Source organism: Elephantulus edwardii, unplaced genomic scaffold (genome assembly GCF_000299155.1).
Source record: "Elephantulus edwardii isolate Elephantulus edwardi_28Jun2011 unplaced genomic scaffold, EleEdw1.0 scaffold00076, whole genome shotgun sequence".
Lineage (NCBI taxonomy): Eukaryota > Metazoa > Chordata > Mammalia > Macroscelidea > Macroscelididae > Elephantulus > Elephantulus edwardii.
In genome coordinates, this window is record NW_006399826.1 from 5,298,844 (window position 1) to 5,321,006 (window position 22,163).

A 22,163-nucleotide genomic window follows, 5' to 3' on the forward strand; every position below is an offset into this window, starting at 1 on the left:
AGGTCAGTATGAGAGGGGAGGAGGGGAGGGAGGAAGAGGGCAGGCAGCCTAGGAGACAGCGTGACAAAAGCCCGTGGGCTTCAAGATGATTCTGTGAGGCAGAGAATGAAGGTGGACGGAATGGGTGAAGGACTGGGACCATGGCCAGGGTCCAGGAGAGGAGAGGCAGGCAGCCTCTTGTTCTCAGTCTCTGGATGTAAAGGTTCCTTCTTAGAAGCCGAGTGTTCTTTTCTGTGTAATGGGACCAGCAGTGTCCCTAAGCAGTGTCTGGGGTGATTGGTGGTATGTGGTGGAGTGCTGCCGGACTGGAGAGTGTGAACTCAACAGAGACCCACCTAGTTTCCTGTCAGGATGAGGACTGTTCTGGAGGGAGGGCCTGGAGAACCCTCACATACGGGTGGGCTCTGCAGGCTAGGGCTCCCTCCCAGCTCCATCACAAGCAAACCTCCACGTCATCTTACTTGGATCACAGATGCCGTACAAGCGCAATGTGAGAGAAAAGCTGGAAACTGCTGATGAAAGTTGGCAGCCCTTCGGTCAAATATGGCCTGTGGAGATGAGTGTGAGAGTGGCAAACCCAAAAGGGCAGTTCCTGGAGGTGGGCTCTGGACTCACCTCTGGCTATCGCGCCTCCATATCTGTACCATTTTTTGCCCATGAATTTCTTCAACAAAGCCTCTCCTTTCTGCCACTTGGGTGCTTGTTGCCAACATGAATGACCATCAGCAAGGGAGAGAGAATGCTTTGCCCCCAAACCTTTCTCTCCCATCTTCTACCCCGACCTATTTCCTCTTTGGCCCAAGAACAGGGGGTCTTTGTATCAAAACTACGGCTATGTGGGACCAGACTGGATGCTGGCCTTGTGTACCGTGGATGTTTAGCAGCATCTCTGCCTTTGACCCACTAGATATTATTCGTAGACTCACTTGTGGTAACCAGAAATGTCTGCATACATTGTAAGCTGTGCCCTGGGGAGAGAAATCACACACAAAAAGGACAGATGAACAGTTCTCTTTAAAGAATATAGAGAGAAAGAAAGACATGACATTCATTTCCTCAAAGAACCAGGTGTTGATACAGAGTGGATGATGGAGGGAGGGCCTTCTTGACATACTAACCCCTGAAGGTCTCATTTCTCCCTCCCACGGCAGTGCCACCAGGATGTCCGGTGCTCAATAAACACACAAGGATCAGAGAAGGGAGGGCCTTGGGCATCTGGCTCGTGGCCCCATAGTCTAAGGCAGACATGGAAAGTGGCCATGGCTGGAAAGACAACACAATGCTGGAGGTTCGCCGTTTAGAGACAAAACCCATATATATACTCCACTCTCAGGACAGACAAGCAGAACTACATCACAACTTTCAAATGAAACCCTTTGATTGCGCCAATCACCAGAAGTTGTAAAACTACCCCGAAGAATTAACAGCCTCCGTGTATGCTAACGACATCCATCATAAATTCATCGTTAGTTTCTGTTATCATATCCCTGTCTCTGGGGACCCCTGTCTTGTCACCATGTGCCCTTTATAATTTATTCATCTTGTTCTTGCCTGCATCCTTTCTACTTATCATTCATCTTTACAGTTATACATAAAATTAGATGGATCCGTCAATGGCAGGGCTGTCACGGAGGGAGACGGGCCTTGTCAGGGAAGCCCCCTTGGGCAGGCTGAGGTCCCAGCAGAACCTCCTGTGGGTGTCAAGGTAGAGGTGGGGGGACAGGAGGAGAGATGGGGAGGAAAGGAAGAAGCCGGGGGTGGGGAGAGAAAAGGAGATGCTTGATAGAAAACAAGGAGGGAATAAAGAGAAAGAGGAAAACAAGCAGAAGGGAGAAGAAAAAGGATGGAATAGACAGAGAGAGGAAAAGGAAAAGGAAGAGCGAGGGAATGAGCTTAAGGAAAAAGAAAGTGAGAGGAAGGAGGGGAGAAGTCAGAGGAGCCGCCCTGAGACAGAGGTGCTGGACAACCAGCAGAGTGCTTTGTTTGTTTGTTTACTTTCCCATGTTAACATCCTTTCTGGGAAACTCAAAGAAGGTCACATGAAAATGACCCGTCCTGAGCAGCTGATGCTCTGAGCTAGGAATGTGATGGGGAGACCGGTTGGTGCACGTCTGGAGGCGGACACGCAAGGGTGGGGGCGGTAGAAGGCCAGGGAAGAGTGTTAGTTTGCTTTGTATTCTGAGGTTGCCGGGGTGAGGACACAAAAACCAATCTTTAACTAGTGAGTTGGAACTTTCATGTTTACCAAGCAGCTACAGCTCCCACTCCTGTCGTCCCCTCAGCGCCTCCTCTCATGGCCCCCTCCCCCTTCCCGGCTCTTTCTTCTCAGGCTCCCAGGCCTTCTGCTAACTGGACCCATTTCTCCCTCCCACCAGCTGGGAGGGCGAGAGCTCTCTCTGCTGCCAGGGGTGCCAAGCATCGGCCACTGCCTGTCCTGTTGCCTGCTTTTCTCTATCAGGAGCCGCTCCCCTGAGGCCCTATATGTCTAACTTTGGAAACAGATGGGCTCTTCTGGAAGACAGTTCTCGGCAAAGTGACAAAGGCAGAATGAGCTGGGATGAAGCATGAGAAGCCAGTTCTAAGGAGCTGAATTCTTGCAAGAGGTCTTCCATGTATACTCAGGCCCAGGGGCTTTGGGCTGGTCTTCTCCTGCTCAGCTGGGTGGGACAGCTCAGCCCTTTCTGCCCTGAATGCTTCCTCTCCAGGCCATTGCTTGAGCCACTGCTCTCATCTGACACACCTATTTCACACCCAAGTCACTATTTGCACTCTATCTGTATTCTGAGTTACACCTTGTACCAGTTCAATGCTTTCCACAGCCTTCCTAGTCCCCTCTACACTCCTGAAACAACCACGTGGTGATGCTAGAGAGGAGGTGGTGGGCATCCAGAACTTTGGTGGCAAATGGGGTTACTGGTTTGGTCATTTATTATTGCTTGATCTTGGGCAAATCACTTAACCTCACTAAACCTTGGTTTCTTCATCTGTGGAGGGATAATATCTACCTCACATGCTTGTTGTGAAGATAAAATTAAGTAATGGAACTAAAGGGCTTGTGTAATTAATACTAACAATGCCAATCAATATCAATACATTTAATGATAATTACAGATATAATTGCAATTAACAAAACATTAATATTAATAAAACGAACTGCTATTATTGCACAATTGTTCACACTCTCTGTTTTACAAAACCGTGAGTTGTCTGGCATTCTGGTATTGTTGATTACATGTGTATGGCTTTGATCTTTAATTCACACTGTATCTCTAAGGAGAGAAAGGTTTGAGTCTTTTCTCTGTGATTGTCACCTAGCATAGAGCCTAGGTTTCCTCAGAGAATGGTTATTGGATTGAGAAACTGTCTCATGATTAACTAAACCCTACGAGTGGTAGCTTAAACATTGGGAACAGAAGAAGTGGGACTGAAAGGGGCAGGGGACCAGGAGAGCAAGTATGAAATCAAGAGCAAGCTAGCTAGATAGAGACAGAGAGAGAATCTAGAAAGAGTGAAATGTCCTGCCTGGACGCTGGCAGAAGACACTGTTCAAAAAGATCATGATGAGGCTTCATGGTTTAGTAATCACATTCTACAGAAATCACTCCAAGCTCAGAAATAATAATCCATTTGTTATTTGTTGGATGTTCCCAGCCCTGGGATGACTCCATCAGTCACTGAGGGGCTTTGATTAAGCTGGTTCCTGGGGGAGCGGATGTCTGCCTCATTAGAATGGCTATTGGGGTTCTAGTTCCTGAGATCCCACTTAACTCGAGGGAAATGCCAGTGCCACTTCTCCATCCCCAAATGAAGATGCTTGTGCTCCTCTTTTTGTCTCTGTCGTTGGTTATGGTGGTGGTGGTGGTGTGTGTGTGTGTGTCTGTGTGGCCACAGTGGGACATTTTCCTTGCTAGCAGAGTGGCAGCTCAGTCACTTGCTTGGAGACAAAACAGGCTGTGTGTACTACCTCGCCCCTATTTCTCTTCTCAGCGAAAGTGGAGGACTGATTTTAATGGATTGATTTTAATGGATTTTGAAGTCTGGAAAAGTGCCTAAATTGCTGAGGTTACCAGTTTTTCAGGTTCTTTTTTTCAATTTTATTCTCCTTAGTCAGATATCTAGTGCACTGACTGGGGTACCAAGTGAGGTCACCCAGAAATGAAGGGGCCTCTCACCTGTCCCCCATAGAAGAGCCAGTTGGAAGGACCCCCTCAGCTGATGAGAGCACCTATTATTTGACTGGAGTAGAGTAAATTGCTTGATCTTGTCTCTATATTAGCTAGAAACATCCTCTCTCTCTCTCTCAAAGTAGATGACCAATAATAAGAATAAGACCAGTTTCACTCTCTGGCATCATATGACTCCATTATCAAGTATAATTGCATTTGATAATTTTATTTCTCATTTGTCTGTATTTGAGTTTGTATCGGGACAATGTATCCTGGTAACTTCAACCATCCAGATCATAAGAAATTATAAAACATTGTGGAGCATGAGAATTCCAGAATACTTAGCTGTGTTCAAGCAGAACCTATGGCTTCTATGATGCATACAGAACAAGAGTCAGTCATTTGAACTCAACACTGGGCTCCTTTGTGGTGTAAGGTGTATGTCTTTTCATCATATTGATTCAATAAATATGCTGAGTCAATAATGCAAGAAGCTGGACTGTATGGGAAAAAATGGCATCAAGTTTGGAGGAAGATTTATCAGCAAGCAGTGTTATGCAAATGAAAAGAACCTTGCTTGCAGGAAAGAGGACTTGAAAGAGGCAATAGCCTTCAGCACGGATTATACCTCAACAAAAAGAAAACAAAATTCATCCCAATTGGACCAATAAGCAATACGTGAAAAAAAGTTCAAGTTGTCAAGGATTTAATTGTATTTGGATGCACAATGTACACCCATGAAACGACAGTCAAGAAGAAAGCAAACACTGTATGGCACTGGGCAACTATGCAACGAAAGACCTCTGTAAAGTGTTAAGATACAGAGATATCACTCTGAGCAGGAAGGTATGCCTGGCCCAAGCCATGGTATTTTCTATTGCATAATTTGCATGTGAAAACTGGACAATAAATAAGGAAGACCAAAGAAGAATTGATGCATTTGAATTATGGTGTTGGCAAAGAATATTGAATATACCATGGGCTGCCAGAAGAGAGAACAAATCTGTCATGGAAAAAGTATAGCCAGGATGCTCCTTGGAATAGTAATGATGTCAAGACTTCATCTCACGTACTTGGTGCATGTTATCAAGGGGGACCCATTCCTGGAGAAGGACATCATATTTGATAAAGTGGCGGGTCAGCAGAAAAAACAAATCTTTCATTGAGATGAAATGGCACAGTAGCTGTTACAAGGGGCTCACATATTGCCTGGGCCTATGAGGACAGCACTGGACCAGACAATATTTCATCGTGTTGTACATGGAGTCTGTTGTTCTTGTGTGTCACTGAGTCAGAACCAATCCACAGCTGATCTCCACAGGCAGCTAATTATACAGGAGGAGACTGCTCATCCTCCTGTGGAGCAGGTGGTGGATTTGAACCATGTGCCTTTTGGATTCCAGCTCAACTTTCTTATCATTAGGCCACCACGCTCCCTAAATAGGGTCTAGGAGTTGGAAATGGCTTGATAGCACCTGACAACAAAGTAATAACAACTCTGGGCTGCCTACCTGGGAAACTGTGTGATGAGGCATTTGAGATCCCGAGTCTCTCCAGGAGATCTCTGAAGACGGATGATATTTCAGTTATTGCAAGAGGACCCTAGGCTGTTTTAATTCTCTTGGTCTCCAGTATCACCCTTCTCACTCCCAACACACATACACATTTCTTTTAGCTTCGTTTCCCTAACTTGCCAAACTTGCCTTTGTGATTTCAGAAAAATGCCACTGGATCCCCCAGTATGAAGGATTAGCACAGATTATGGGGAACAGTGTTAATTATCGGTGGAAGGGGGGCTGGCGCCTCGCTCCAATGTGCTCCTGATTTCCCCTGGGCCTTTCTGCCTGGTAATAAGCCTTCTTTAATCTGGCAGGCCCCTTGGTGAAATCAGCACCACGGACAGTGATATTGATTGCTTCTGAGAAACCATCACAGCTGCTCAACCAAATTACCTTTGATATGTGACCTTTAATGTAATTACTGCAACATCAAAGTATTTCTATAAATTATTAAAGAACTAATACACTCTATCATTTAGCTATTCTATTATATGTAAAATAAACAACCACAAGTTAATGTGAGATCCTGAACAATCCACACTTGATACTGAAATTCTCCTAGTCCCTGGCTGTCGAAGCTCCCTTTTAAAAATCCCAAACCTGGCCCTCCCATCTTCTTTCTGTTTCTTCCATCTGATTCCCGGCGTTTAGCCGTCATGAAACTCCCCAGCAATTTCTCTCAAGCTGATGAAGGGCCTTCCGTAACAATGTGATATTTTCAATTCCATCTGGGTGGTTCTAAACTATCTATCACAATCTCCCCCCACCCTTAAAACAAAACAAAACAAAACAAAACGAAACCACCAACCGACAACAAAACCACCCCAAAGTGCTATAAACACTTTATTAATCAGCACAAACCTTTCTCAGAAGCCTTTGATTATCTTACAATACGGCTTTATGCTTCACACGTAACACGGGCTATGCGCAGCATATTTCTGCCATCTTACAGAGGGCACCCAGAAAGTAATTACTGTAATATATGTGCATGTAGCCACACCACTAAAAATCCAACTGGGGAATGGCCACCCTGCCAGGGCCAGGACTCTGCAAAATCTGTGCGGTGCACAATTTCCATACATTTGCATCGTGGGCATGTTATTAAGATGACTCCGTCTTGTGCTTTGCAACCACAAATACCAACATACAATACAAAGGCTGTCCTAATGGCAGGCAGGCCCGGTGAAATTCAGCTCTCCCCCCCCACCCCCACCTCCTAAAAAATGCAAAGAAGGATCTTTAATGAAAAGGAAGGCTGCCCCTGCCTGGTGTGTGCATTTCCTCTCTCGACCAGGTTAACCTCTCCCGCTGAGGGGCAGAAATGGAAACGTGTGTTTACATATGCTTTCCTTGGCAAGAATGTAAACATGCGTGTGTAAGCATGAGTGAGCATACATAACGAATACACGTGCCGCCACGCGCGCCATTGTATCAGCGTGAGCAAGGTATATATAGAAATTCTTTAAATTATGCCCACAAACACCAACATCTTTCCATTTATCTTTAGATCCTCAAACAGCCGTTTATCTCCCTCCACCTCTTTCCTCCCCCCCCCCATCTCTCTGAACCCACAGGAGAGACCGCGCAGACCCTTGACCCGAAGAACACTTCTTATTTTATGGTGATGAACTAGCTGCGATAATAGCCATGGCTGATATCACACCCAGTTAGGGGGGTCATAAATAATTCTCTTCTCCCCCTCGCAGAAGCTATAAACCAGGGCCGAGGCGCGATAGTTTATCAAAGCCGAGGGTTGGCTCCTTAAATAAACCACGGTGATCTCACCCGAGGCGGCGCCGAGCCCGGCTGGGAGGCCCCCCTCCCGCTCCAGGCCCGCCGCCGCCCTCGGAAGAGCCAGGGAGGGGCCTCGGAGGTCAGCGGCCCCGGCCACACTCGGCCCCGCGGGGCTGGCAGCCCGCGCCCTGCGCCGGGGCTCCGGGTGGGCTGGGCGTGGAGGCTCGGTGCGCTCGCCGCGCGGGGAGGAGGGAGGAGCGGCGCGCGCAGCCCGTGGCTCGGTCAAGTTCGCCCACCGCCGCGCTCCGTCGGGCCTGGACGGCGGCGCGCGAGGGCTGGGCTGCGGCTGGGCTCGGTGGCCACGCGCTTCGCCCCCCTGGCTGCGCGCCTCTCGCCCTCACCGTCCCGCAGGGGCGCGCGCGGGTTGGGTGGGGCTCCCGGGCCCAGGAGGCGGCTGCTCCCCGCGCTGTCGTCCCCCATGGTTGGCAAGGCAGCGGGACCTCCCCGAGTTCGCCCCCTGTCGGCGCGTCCGTCGCTTGCGCCTCGGCGGGCGCCACTTACCCCGGGCAGGGTCTTCTGCTCGTGCAGCGCGCTCTGGGCCTTCAGCGCTGACTCACGCTCGCAGTAGGTGAGGAAAGCGCAGCCTGGGGAGGGAAGCAAGCGTGGAGAAGGGTCAGTGGGGCGGCCCCTGGGCCACGGACGCTCCCTCCGGCCCCCACCCTGCTCCTAGTGCCTTTTCTCAGCCTCTTTCTTTCCTGCCACTCGGCTGCTTACCTCCCTCTCCGTTTTCCCCGACTGTCTGCCTCTTGTCCTTCCAAGTCCTTTTCTGTTTTGCTCTTTCCTCAGAGTCTTACCCTGCATCTACCCCCCACACCCCTTTTTTTCTCCCCCCAGGTCTCTCCCAGTTCTTGTACCCTGCTGACTCTGGCGGCGCTGCCCTCTCTCCCCTCTTGCTGTCTCAGCTCCAGCGCCTGCGCCTCCCCAAAGGCCAGTCCCCTCTATGCCTAGGACCTCCAGTGACGCTTGAAGACAAACTCTTGCCCAGGCCCCTTAGGAATATTGGCAGCTGCGCCATCAGGAATGATGGAGGGACCCCTGGGTCTTACAAATAAAGATACCATCTCTAAGGAGGCTGGACTGTCCTAAGAAAAGGAAAAGGGGGCTGACCACATGTCCCCTCTTGTCATCTTGACAGTGATGGGCCAATATGCACGTCCCAGTCAGAGGTACAATGCTGGGCCTAGGACACACCTCTAGTTCCTTGAGTGACCCTGGACACCACCGGGGCCATTTTGGACCATGCATTGTCTCCTTGGCATTGAACTGAGCCCTGACTGATCAATCAACAAGGCCCAGGGAGTGATGCTGGCTGTGCCATGCCATCGTGTCTCCACCGGGCCATCTTGCTTTTCTCAGGGTAATAGATGAACTCAGGGAGTGACAAGAATGTTTGGCGACAGCAGTGTCTGTCTGGAAGTTCTTTCAACCTGCCCGGTATTGTAGGGATCCTTCCTCGCCCTGTATATGTGACTGAGCATAGCTTGAGAGACCTGCAAGACCTGAGTCATTGGGAAAATGAAAAAAGCTCACTTTGACCAACAACAGGCTTGAACCTCAGCTCCCTCAGACTTTCCAAGTCCACCCAATATTCCAGAGAAGGTGCTGCAGAATGGCTAACCTCCGCTGCCACTACCTCTTCCCATCTTCTCCTGCAACCTCCTGTGGTCTTTTCCAAGGTCTCCAACAACCCGTATTCATCTCTGATCCCTTCCTTTGCTCTCATAGGCTCCTTGAGACTATAGTCGATCTTTTCTCCTCATTTTCACATCTCTCAGCTCTGTGTATCTTTTAAGATTCTGATAAAGTTCTACCTACTCCAGTCAGGCCTCCTTCACTTATCTAGTCCATCTTGAGCCAACCTGCCTTATCGACTGCCTAAGACTGACCTCCGTTAACTGGCCATTCTCATTTATTAAGAGTTTCCTGAGCATCTGCTGTGAGCCAGACTCTTTGCCAGGCTGCAAGATGGTGATTGGGCCCCGGTCACTCTTGATGGTAAGGCCAGTCTGGGGCTAACTCCACCCCTTGCCATCAGGTTTGCAGGGGCCCCTTGTCTGGGTGCAGAATGCTCCAATGTCCTCTATGGTTTCTGACTCCTGCCCTGCCCAGCTTGTATTTGATGAAAACTCCTTTCTCGTCCAATGTAAAAATTGGCCCTGCCTCCTTTCTGGCTTCAGAGAGGAGATGGGAAGAAAGAGGCAGAAGCTTGAGAGGAAGCAACTCTCGAATCCCAGCTCGGTCTGCCTCCCCCACCTCTGCTGGGTGGAAGCTTGAGTGCCTCTCTTCCACTTCATCTCGTCCATCCTGCCAGACTCCAGATTGCCCTCCTCCCTCCTCCCTTCTCTTTCCTGGTCACTGGCAGACGGTTATTGATGGAGACATCGGGGACTGAAATGAATAGCGGTCAGAGGCCCCCATGACGTCGTCCCTCGTGCTGCCGCCTGCCTCTCCCGGGGGTGTCTTTTCCTCTCATCCCCTCGCTGGCCTTGTCCTTTGCCTGTGTCTGCCTGCAGCCAAAAGGCCTGCCACTCCTGTGGCTGCAAGCAGGCAAGCCAGCTCGGGACAAGGTCAGGGGCAGGTTTGAAAGGGAGGAGGAAGAGGAGGAGGGGAGGAGGAGATGACCACGTGGTTTCCACGGTGCAGGATAACAAGGGAAAGATTCTGGAGCGGAAGGAGTATCTGTTGCATCTGTCTAGCCCCCAGGAATTACCCCCACAGTTTTTGGAGGGATCTCACAGCTTCCTTGTGAGCTAGCATTTTCCAGTGCCTGTGTCTCCTCCCCCTGCCGTCCCAGGCCGTGTGTCCTACTCCCTCTGCCACCCACATCAGCTCGCTTATCTCTCTCCACCCTCCACTTCTCACTCATTTGTTGATTTTCTCTTTCTCCAGTGTACCAGGTATGCTATGCTTTAGGGGTTTTGCAGAGCGAGTTCCCTTGGCCAGAATGCTCTCATATTAAATATACCTCCTTCCATCATAGCCTAGGGAGCCATGGTGGCTTAGTGGTAAAGAATTGTGCTGCCAATGCAAAAGTATATGGTTCAAATCCACCAGCTGTTCTGTGGGAGAAGAATGGGTAATATCCTTTTGTGTGGTTTTTGGCCTCTGGAAACCCACTGGAGGGTCAGCTATGAGTCTTCTGACTGGCCTTAAACAACAATCACCCTCATTCTCTACGCTCACACATATAGCCCCCACCCCCATGTCCTGCCTGTTTTTCTCTCTAGCACTTACCACCTACTAACATACAGTTATTTGGTGTTAGTTCCTCTTTCCATGCTCAGATGAGGTCAAGTACCTAATTTTATTCTGTTTATTGCTGAGTCTCCAGTGACCTGAAGAGTCGCTAACGTTTCATATACATTTTTTTTTAATATTAGATGCTTGTCACTCTGAGTAATTCAGGGGGATCAGATGCCCCTGAGAGTGGACTAAGGCCTCAAGGACAGTGAAACACTAGACTAGACTAGGCTAGACTAGACTTCCATGGTGGCAGATTTGCCCCATATGCTTCCTCAAACCTCTTCTGGTGCCCAAGCATGCTATCAGAGCTGTTCTCTTGGGTGTGTAAGAGTTTTTTTCCCCAGAGCCTATTATCCCCTGAAAAGGGTGATGTCAACTCCAGACAAGGAACTTGCTTGGCTGAGTTCTTTATCAGCTATAGACTGCTTACTGAGTCATCTTTCTGAACCTCAGTATTCGTACTTATAAAATGGAACACCCTAAGTGAGGTGGCTTGACACAGTGACTCGAGCAATGGGCTTCAGTGTGTCAGAGATGATGAGAATGGCACAGGATAGGACAGGGATCTGTTGTTCATATGGTCCCTATGAATTGTACTCGACTCTGTGGTTCCTAACAAGACCTTTTCCCATTCAGGGGCTAAGGAAAGAATTATTAACAAATGAGTATTAAACGCCTCTGCAGAGTGCAATGTTGTTAAGCTCCCCCTTGTCACGCAGGAGAGAGTTCTGGAAGCATAGTCCACAGGGAGCTGACCTGCTAGTCCAAGGTCTAGGTCCCTTTGGTGGTTGAATTCACTGGTGAGTCCTTGGGAAAAAGATGGGCAATCTCCTGTACAATTTATGGTCCTAGAAACCGAGCAGAGGGTCTGCTATGAATTGGTTCTGACTTGAGGGCAATGGATTATTGCTGATGTTTTGTTGATTTTGGTGTTGTTTTGTTTTAGTGTGAAGCAGGAGGTTATGGAAGGATTGAATTACTTTCATCCTCTCCCTCAGCACTCCTGTGTGAGGACAGATAGGTGCCCATCTACCCTGAGCGTGTCATAAGTAATCTCTTCAGCTGGTCTGATGCATTGCCTGATATTTCCCTATGAGAGATCAGCCCACTACCTTACAGCACTCTGAAAAAGGTAAAGATGCATAACCAGCTACTAGCTACTGACTCTCTCAGGTAGAGGTGAGGAGCCCAGAGCTGCTCCTGTGCTGAGGGGGGAGAATCGTGCGTGGCAGGTGGCATCAGATGACCGATACTGCAAGACCTCTGGGAGGCATACGGAGGCTGGCGCTCAAGTGTTCAGGGAAGAGAGGGTGCTCAGGCCACACCCAGGACTTTCGTTCATAGGGTCGCTATGAGTTGCCTACAACTCGACGGCACTTAACAACAACAACATAGAGAGAGATCAGTTGGCCTAGTGGACAGAAAGTGATGCTACCAAGCCAAAGGTGGGTGACTCTAATCCGGGCCCTCAGGTCCGTTTTTAATTGTTTTTGGTCAAACATTCTTCCAAGTCATATAGCGTGTCCACTTGCCATACAGAGGTAACTCGTGGTTGCTGTGAAGCTGAACACTGTGACACTGATGTGTCAAATGAGAGAATGGTTACCCATGGTCGACAGTGTGTGGTGGAGTTCCCAGGCTAAAACAAGCTTGGAAGCAGGAGTGGCATCCACTTCCGAAATAGCTTGCCTCCAGAAATCCTATGAATCTGGAGAAAGGACAAAAGCTATACAGGTGTCCAGGACTTTCGCTCATAGGGTCGCTATGAGGCACCTATAACTCGACGGCACTTAACAACAGCAACCACGCTACAAAGGCCTTTGCTTCCTGTTACTCATTGTTGATCCTCACCGGCATTGAGGTGAGAGTCACACAGAGTGTACAAGGGAGTCTCAATGTTAGCCAAGCAGCCACCACATCTGCCTTCTCAGAGAGACGTGTGTGCGTGCAGGTGTGTGAGTACGCACGTCCACGGGACTTTAGATGCTTTGCACATGCGTCCCTGTGCATATATGTGAGTGAGAACAGGTTTCTGCCGGCGGGCCTGATTGTAGGTCAGGTGTACGTACTGATGTGTGCGCATGTGCTCGCATGTGGGGGTATGAGAAATCTAAGTCATTTCTAGAATCTAAAGTAGAATACAAGCCCTGTAAGAGTAATCAGGACGTCCTGAGCAACACAATATAGGCAAGAGGGAGATGGGAGAATACAGATGCCCCTGTGCAGACGGTCTCTGAGGTAAGGACAAGTTGGTGACACCTTACGTGGTAGCAGATGTATGTGGAATAGTAATGATAATAACAGTAATGTTGTTGGTTTTGTTGTTGAGTACCATTGAGTCGAAACTGACCCACAGCTGCCCCTTCAGCGGGTTTCCAGAGGCTGTTAATCACACAGGAGTAGATTGCCTATCCTTCTCCCGCAGAACAGCTGGTGGCTTCAAACCACGTGCTTTTGGGATTACGGGCATCTTCTTGTCACTAGGCTGCCAGAGCCCCCTAATAACAATAATACTGAAAATTTATGTCTTGCTCACTCTCTGCCAGTCACTGACCTGGGAGTTCATCATACTTTCATCCCAGGGGATCTTTGCCACATGCCCTGTGAGCGAGTTACTATCATTGTCTGCATTTTACAAGTAAAAAAAATAACTGAAACACAGACAAGCTTAAAAACTTGACCAGAGTTGTTATTGTTGTTGCTAGGTGCCATCGAGTTGAGTACAACTCATAATGATGTTATGAACAACAGATCTGAAGCCGTCCACATCATCTCTGACACACTTGAGCTGCTGGTAAATGGTATAGCCAGAATTTAAACTTAGGCCATTTGATGTCAACTCCCTTTCTTCTAGACAGGAGCTCATGGGCGAGTTTCACTACCTTGCTCAACTCTGCTTTTACCGTCTCCTAAAACCTCTTGTGAAGATCTAATTTTTGTTGTTATTTTTAAAATATATTTGATGACAGCATGCACTGTGTAGACATTTTTGCTAAGTTAGTGGGCATTTCAATGGATGACGTCTTTGCCTCCTCCAAAGGCACCCCAGGGTGGCCTGTGAAGCCTCTGCTTGAACTTCTGACAGGAAGACTCTGGGAGCAGGGCCAGAATGTGGGGCATTGGTGGTGGTCCTGACCATGTGATGTGTGAGCACAGAGTGGATGTGTTTGTGCTCTCTGAAGACGAGGTTGTTTCTTTTTTTAAGAAATATATTCCTCTGATGTCAATGCAAAAGGCCCAGAAATAAGGAACAGACTTTCTAATTCATTGATCTGAACCAAGACCGTCTGGCAGATACAGTGGAGAGGACACTGGGATAGGCCACAGCTCCCAGCCTGAGGCTTCTTCTCTCCATCAGAAAGGCCCTAGTCTGATATGTGGTTAGGTATTATTGTCATGACAAGAGTTCAGGACAAAGGCTGCATAGTGGAGTGGACTTGGGGGGAGGGATTGTATATCAATGAAGGAGTTTTTCTTTTACTTTTCAAAGAGTAGGGAGAACTAGGAGAGAGGGATGGGCAGGGAGAAAAGTGCACCAATGAATGACTGGAAATCCAAAGTCTCTGTAACTTTTCATTAAAATTAATAATAATAACAACTTTTTTTTAAAAAAAAGAGAGGCCCTAGTCTGTTGACAGGACCAGCATTGGGTTCTGCTCTGAAGCCTTGGGAGGTGGCGCATCATGGTGCCTGGTTCTGGAGGGATGTCCCCCAGTGATGGCATCCCAGGAGTGTCCTGCCTCAACCTCTTGAGCCACAAATGTTTGAAAATGTGACGCTTTCCCCAGGCTTCAGAGAGAAGAGGTTGCAGAACTGAAAACTGGAGCAAGAGTGCAGAAGAATAGGGCAGAGTCGCCTAAGGACAGAGTCACCTAAATGCCTCTTCACTACTCAGAACCGGCCTGATATTCACCACAGAGTAGGCACCCCTCTGAGGAAGGTCTAATCCCTGGCCAACCTCAATCCAGTGAGCAGCAGCGCTATGGAAATCCCATCAGCCGTCAGCAGGGAAACGAGCCCACTGGAACTTTCCTGGCTGGAGATTAGACTCTGAGAATCTGAAGGGAGTTTAGGGGGGAGTGTGCTGAGAGAAGACGTTTGGAGATTGTTCATAATCTAGGGAAAGTAGGTGCATGGGGAATGGGGAAATAAGATTCTGGGGAGCAAGGTGAATATCAGTGGAGCACAACCAGGAGAATTTGACTGGGGAGCTTGTGAGGATTAGCAATCATGGTTTCCTTGATGCGTCCAAGAGTGACCCTAGCTGCTTGGTGTGTGTGTGTGCATGTGGGTGTGCGTGCACCTCAGTTTGATGAATCGTAGAAGCCCATGAGGGCAGTGGGCGGTGCTGTCTGCTTCCTTCTTTGGGGATTCCCTAATGTTCTTCTGCATACAGAAGGTGCTCAATACATGTTCAACCACCCATGACTTCAGGACCAGGATGTGGAGCATCCATACATCATCTGCACGAGTTATTTGGTTGCAAAATGGGCACTGTGGCAAACTAATGCACACCTTCAGCTTTTTCCCTGTGGGAACTCAAGTAGCTGAAAGCGAAGTTCTCTCAGGGAGCTTCTGCAGAGCAGGACAGTGGGAAGAGAAGGCCAGGATAGGGCTCTGAACCCCAAGGACTGAGTAAGTCTGAGGAGGAAGGCGCCTTTGGGGGGCTGGGGCTGGTGGCACAGAAATAGCTCTCTTCATTCCAATTCAGCAATTCCCTTCTAAGCTGTGGCCCCATAGGTGTTCTTGTGCTCACAGAGGTGAGAACCAGGATCCACTGTAGCTATTTCTATTTTGTAGCAAACACTTCAAAACTATTTAAATGTGTTTCAGGGCAGGAATTAAAAACAACAACAAAAACTGGAATTCTCTTCTCTTCTCTTCTCTTCTCTTCTCTTCTCTTCTCTTCTCTTCTCTTCTCTTCTCTTCTCTTCTCTTCCTCTCTCTTCCCTCCCCCAACTCTCTTTCTCTCCCCCCGACCCTTTCCCCTGTTCAGTCATTTCCAACTCATAACTGACCCTCCAGTGAGTGTTCAAGGCTGTAAATGATACTGGAGGAGACTGCTAACCTTTCTCCCACATTGCCACTGGTGGATTAGAACCACCACTGGAGAAGCATAACTATGGTGGATTAACGGTACAACTCTCTATGGACTTCACCACCACCAGACCTCCTCACGGCTGTTAAGGATGAAATGGTCCTAAATGTACCAAAGTGGAAAGACATTGTCATATGGGAAAGCAAGGTGTTGAAATAATACAGGTCATGTACACAACCTCCGTGATGCAGATGACACAACTTTGCTTGTTGAAACTGAGGAGGGCCTGAAGCATTTGCTGCAGAGGGTCAAGCACTGTAGTCTGAAATATGGATTGAAGTCCAACATCAAGAAAATGAAGACTCTCATCACTGGGCCAATTGACAGCACCACAATAGATGGAGAAGAGATTGAGATTGTTAACAATTTCAGCTTGCTCGATTCCACAATCAACACTTTCTGCACCAGCAGTCAGGAAATCAAAAGACAAATTGCATTAGAAAAATATGCTGTCAGGGACGTCTCTAGAATGCTAAAGATCAATGATGTCAGTCTAGAGACTAAGGTGTGCCTGATCCAGGCCTTAGTCTTCACAATTACTTGCTATGCATCAGAGAGCTGGAAAATGACTAAGAATGATGGAAGAAGAATTGATTCCTTGGAGTTGTTGTTCTGAAGAAGAGTATTGAACATAAAATGGACTGGCAAGAGAACAGTTCTGTCTTGAAGAGGGTGAAACCAAGCTGTTCCTTGGAGGCAAGGATTTTGAAGCTCCAGCTCACATACTTTGGGCATGTTGTCAGGGGAGACCAGTCCTTGGAGAAGGACATTATGCTTGGAAGGAAGGAGGGACAGTGCAGGTAAGGAAGACCTCAGATGAGGTGGATGGACACAGTGACGGGGGTAATGAGGGCAGGTGTGCCAGAGACAGTGAGATTGAGTCAGGATGCAGCAAGGTTCAGAGCTATTTATTGTGCATAGAGTCACTATGAGTCACAGTTGACTTGATGGCACATAACAACAACAACATGTACAATAAAAACATAATCCATTAATTCTCTGTGGATATATATCCTTATTTATATGCATAGAGCCAGACCTGAACAGAGTCACACCAAGTGAAAAGTTGGGGGGTGTGGTGTGTGTGCATGCATGTGTGTGTGTGTGTGTGATAGAAAGAGAGAGAGAGAGAGGCAGAGACAGACATAGAGACAGAGAGTGTGTGTTTTGGGTGGCTTTCACTTTTTGAGTTTTGTTTGACACATTTAGAATCAGAATGTATTCATGTATCACTTGCATAATTAAGTATAAAGAAAAAAAATCTGCTAAAAGAGGAGGATGGACTGAAAAGGGGGTGGGTGAGAACAGAAGAGCCAGACAGGAAACAATACCCACAGCCTGTTTTGAGGAAACACAAAGATCCACAGTATCAGCTTCCTGGCAAATTCTCCACGAGGGAAATGATCGTGGGTGGGTCTGCTATGTCCTTTCCTCCAGCCTCCTCTGGACTGGATGGTCAGAGGGGCTTGGGGCAGGTCCTTTCTGCCCAGCAAGTCTTCATTTTCAGCCCCGTTGTCCCAAATTCTGGAGGTCGGTGTTTGGGGCTAGAACTCCCAATGGACCAGTTGCCCTTCTCTTAGCCCCTTTGGGTCCCTTCTGGCAGGGTTACCTTGGTGGTAGGATCTTAGGCGAAAGGCTACTGAAATACCTGGAAGCCTCTGAAGAAGGTGACGAAAGTGCCCCCGAGTTCCCCCAGTCTCCCCAGCAGCCCAGAACCAACTCATGACTTAACCACTCACCCTTCAAGGATCAACTTCCTTATCCCGCCACTGTCTGGAAATGACGGAAGAGATTCACAGTGTGTCGGGAGAACAAATGGGGCCAGAGACTTGCCATAACTTGAGACCGGTCACCACACAGTACTGCCCTCAGCAGCTGATATCTCAATGCCAGGAGCTCCTGCAGGATTCTCTGTCCTATTGAGGTGGACCTCCATGCCCACCAGCTCTGGCCCACACCAATCTGCTCTTCTCTAGCCTTTACAATTCTATTTATTTACCAAACACTGGCCTACACTTAACATCTCCCTCTACTGTTGTCTGGTGGCCTAGTGGTAAGGAGTATCACTGCCATCCCAAAGGCAGACTGTTCAAATCTACCAGCTGCTCCGTGGAAGAAAGATGAACAAACTTCTCCCAGGTGATTTACTGCCTCTGAAAACCCACTGGAGGGTCAGCTGTGAGTTGCTTCTGACTCGGTGATACACAATAACAAACAATAATACTGCCATTTAGCCTTTACTTCTGGCGCCATTTTTATCTCCATGCCAAGTCTACACATTGTCTTCATACCTGGTATGTCTGGAGAGACAGCCAGTTCTTTCTGGGAAGAGGCAACAATTTCTCTGGTTGCAAGGCTTTGTGGAGAGCTGGACTTCCAGCTAAGGGGCTTAGGGCTGGAAGAGCAGAGGAACGTATGAGAGTGAGGGCACATATGAGGGTAGTCCGTTACAGGGGCTAAAGAAGAGGAGGGAAGAAGTAAGGGCAGAAAAAAAGAGGCAGAAGGATGTGGCTGGGGAAAGGGAGGGCACGGCCTGCGTGAGGAGTCAGGTGGAGAGGGTGGCAGGAGGCCCTTTCCTAGGGGTGGTGTAGCTGGGGAGGGCAGACACTTTTCTGCATGAGGGAAGTCTGCAGATGATGGTGGAGGGGCTGATTTTCCAGAAGGTGGGCGTGTGCCCTCTCCCACGTGGGGGAGAAACACAGCACAGCAGAATTAATTGCACGGAGATGGCAGTAATTTACCAAGCCCCCGTGTGCGGGGATAAAAGGCCCTTGTCATTGTGAAGTGAAGGAAGTACAATTTCCTGCCCAACTCTGTGCAGGGCTGAAGCCTGGGGTGTAATCATCGCGGAAGGCAAGGCTCCGAAGTGCTGCCTCCTCCCACCAGGCACGGCCTGGGCTTCCTGCTAATTGAATTACAGAATTAGCCAGGGGAAGGTGGCCTGAGAATAGGAATGCCTGGACTTCAATAACACAGCAGGTCCTTCAAGCCCTGGACACAACCAGCCTTGAGGAAGTGGCAGGGAGCTGGACTGTGGGGGTTGTGGGGAGATAAGGGAGCTGGGTCAACTGGACCAGTGGGGTTCCTGTATGAACTTCTTGGGGGCCCCAGGAAGGTCTAGATGCCTTACAATGACCCTTCTACCCACCAAGGTCCCCTGAATCTCACCATGACTGCTTTGTTCCTCAGCAGCTCTCACTCCTGGTTGCACCCGAGAATCATAGGGAGGATTTAGAAAGCAGATGTGGAGCCTAAAGCAGAGGAATCGAACCAGAAACTCTCTGGGTTGTATAGAGAGTGAGAAAGGGTGTGGAAGGGGGAAAGGGCATTAAGTTCTCTGCAAAGCATCCCTCCCTTGCAGCATCCGCCCATGTACAAGTGGACAAGGGATTTACCCTCGGACCATCTTGAGGCACCTCTTCCTCACATGGCACTTACAGAGCTGCAGAGCAGTCTTCATCCTCCCCAGTGCTATTTGTTGCCATGCCTACTCCCACTGTTCTAGGAGTCCCTAAGCCTCATCTCTTCCAGGAAGTCCTCCCTGACTACACCAACCCCAACCCCTCTTTCACTCTTTAGCTATTGTCCCTCTCATATGGCATTTCAACACTCTGTCCATCTTGCATTCATACGTGTTTGCCCATGGTGGACATAGTCTATTATAGGAGTTGTTAACTTGAGGTGCAACCTCTCCCTCTGGTGACAGATACCATTGAATGTGGTGATTGCTAAACTCCTCTCTCCCTCTGGCTGGGTGACTGCGAACAGAAAGGTCAAGCAGAAATGAGTAGCTGCTGGGCAAGCGGGCGGGTGTGGGGAGTTGGCCTGTGAGGTCTGAGGAAGTCAGCACATTGGCTCAGGCCCTTGGTGGCAGGAGTCATCTGTCTTCCTCCAAGGTGGCAGCCTAGGGGGTTGGGAGGACAGGGGATGGCGAGGGGGAAGTGAGAAGGGGAAGACAGATGGTACTATAAGCCAATGAATCAGAGGTTCTGGCTTCTCCCCTCTTCCCAGCGCTCCCTCATGCTGAATCCCCTCCATTGCCCGGCTTCCTCGTCTTGGTCTTAGGACTGGTGTTCACATTAAAGCACCAGAGAAGAACATGGTCCCTGTGAAGGGTGTGAATGGGGTTCTGCAAAGCCTAATCCTGCTCTGGGATGTGGGAGAATTCTTCTATTCACCCTTCCAGCACTCTATGTCCACCTCACACAAAGATGTCCCCCTTGTCCTAGCATATTGCAGGTCTTTCAGACTCGACCCAGACTTTCTTTCAATGGCAGCCTCTCTTCCTCCTTTTCTGTGGCCCAGGCAGTGCCCAGCAAAGTTAGGGCAGAAGGACCTGACTGGCTCTGGACTAGCAACTGTGAACCTTGAGAGGGTTAAAGGACCTTGGTCCTTCGCCAAGTGCCTCTCCCTGCCAGTTGTCCTTGCTTAGACCCTAATGCTGGAGAATACACGTCTGCCGCTGGCTGCCCTGTCTATACAGCTCTGAGAAAAAGGACACCAAGTGGATTTGGAAAACTGGTGGACTCTTCCCTTTCTCCAGCCCATGGAAAGCTCACGAAGATGAGGGCTGACCCAAGACGGGGGCAACTTTTCTAATATCAACTCCACTGGACAGGAGGTCAAAGCCACTCCCCCAGCTGTATCTGCCGGGGCTGGTTCCCACAGCCAGAGGGCTATTCCTGTGTCCTTCTCTAGGTCAGCAGCTCCCACTGGCCCGCATGATTGCGAGAAGGTGCCCCTTATCATTGCCAAAGTGCATGCTCAAGACAGAAAAGCTTGGTGGCTTGCCCATGGTGATAGAGAAGACCTGAGCTCTCTTGATAGCTGATTGTGAGGTCAGCTCTTGTCGCCCTCTTTAGCATTGTCTCTCCCCAAAGAAGTGGCCTTGGGTGGAGTCTGAGGGCAGTGTTAGTGCCATTCCTCCTCAGAGGGAGATCTCTGAATGGGGGATGCCTTCCTTCCCACTCCACGGCTTTCACTTAGGGTAAAGGGCTCTGGGCTCCTGCACAGTCTTGCTGCAAGGAGCCAAGAGGAGCTGACTGAGCCAGAACCTGATTGGCTGTGCATACTCTTTCCCACAAATGCCAATGCTGAATGCTGTGGGCTCCCCAGTGGAGGGATCTATCAAGGCAGCGAGGCTCAATTTTAAGTGCACTCGAGGTGTTCGTTATTCATATAAACTCCAGGAGACATTCTTTGCTGGAGCAAGAGGGCCTGAACTGTGTCCTTTTCTAATTAACCAGGTCAGGTCATTTTTGTGATGGTCCTGTGTGGAGAGTTCTTGGGACAGGGCACACCTGCTGAGAAGCCGGGTTTGGCTCAGGAGGATGGGCCTCTTCTCGGGGAACTCTTCAGTGGAAGGGCTCACAGTGGTGCCCTTGGTGACCATGCCTGTCCCAAAGCATGTGAGAAAGGCATCAGGCGTGGACTCTGATGACAGAGAGGTATGTGTCAGCTCATCTGCACAGAGAACCCTCTTCCAAGAGAGCTACCTGGCTTTGGGGATGCTCGGTCTCTCTCAGACTTGTCGTTTTCTCCCTCTCTTGCCCAATGTTAAGCCTTAAATCCAGAGCTTTCCTGAATGACTGTAACCACACCTCTCAGGCCCCACGTCTGACATGCTCAGCTCCTCCAGTGTTCTGGATTCCATGGTAGATATGAGCCTCCAAGAGCAGCCAATGTGCCTGTCTTACCCCATGGAGGGCACGCAGGAGTGCGCCAACAAGCTCAGGAATACTGACTGAACTTCACAGAATTGCTTTCATATGGCCAATGGAACAGCCGATGGAAGTTGGGGTGGGGATGTCCCTCTCCCCAGGAAAAACCCCGTCCATAAGTAAGCAAGGGGTGTAATCAGTCCTTGAACTACTCTCAAAGTTCTCCCAAGTCTGAAATTCTCCCTGCATATCAGAGGCCTCAGACACACTCTCTGGCCCCTGGATGTCCTTGCAGGGATGGGGGTGGGGGGAGTTCAGCCGGGGAGAGGCAGTGGCACCATGGAAGGCGAGAAAGACACACTAGCCAGGCAGTGAATTTATAAGGAGGGCTTTATGGCTTTTCAGGACAGACTTCAATTCCATGCCCCCTGCTGACCACACACTCTCAGCGTATCCATGTCGCCACAGGGCCTTTGCTCATGCTCTTCCCCTCACACTGGAGGCCTTCCCTTCCTCTGGATCCTCTACCAGATCCTCTCACCGCTTGAGCCCAGTTCTAGTAGCACTACTTCCTAACAGTTCCACCCTGGACCCCAATGACAGCTTCACAGCCCTCCTTGACTCTTCTTCACACTCAAGTGTC

At 49.2% G+C, this 22,163-nt stretch overlaps 1 protein-coding gene across 13 annotated transcripts in view; it reads right to left on the reverse strand.

Annotated features, from left to right (window-relative positions):
• CELF4 (CUGBP, Elav-like family member 4) overlaps positions 1-22,163 on the reverse strand; it is a 356,428-nt gene that overhangs the window by 255,218 nt on the left and 79,047 nt on the right. For all 13 annotated transcript variants that reach the window (XM_006889207.1, XM_006889199.1, XM_006889206.1 and 10 more), the window contains exon 2: positions 8,021-8,103. In XM_006889207.1, coding sequence (XP_006889269.1) covers positions 8,021-8,103 — 83 coding nt within the window. The remainder of the gene's footprint in view (positions 1-8,020; positions 8,104-22,163) is intronic.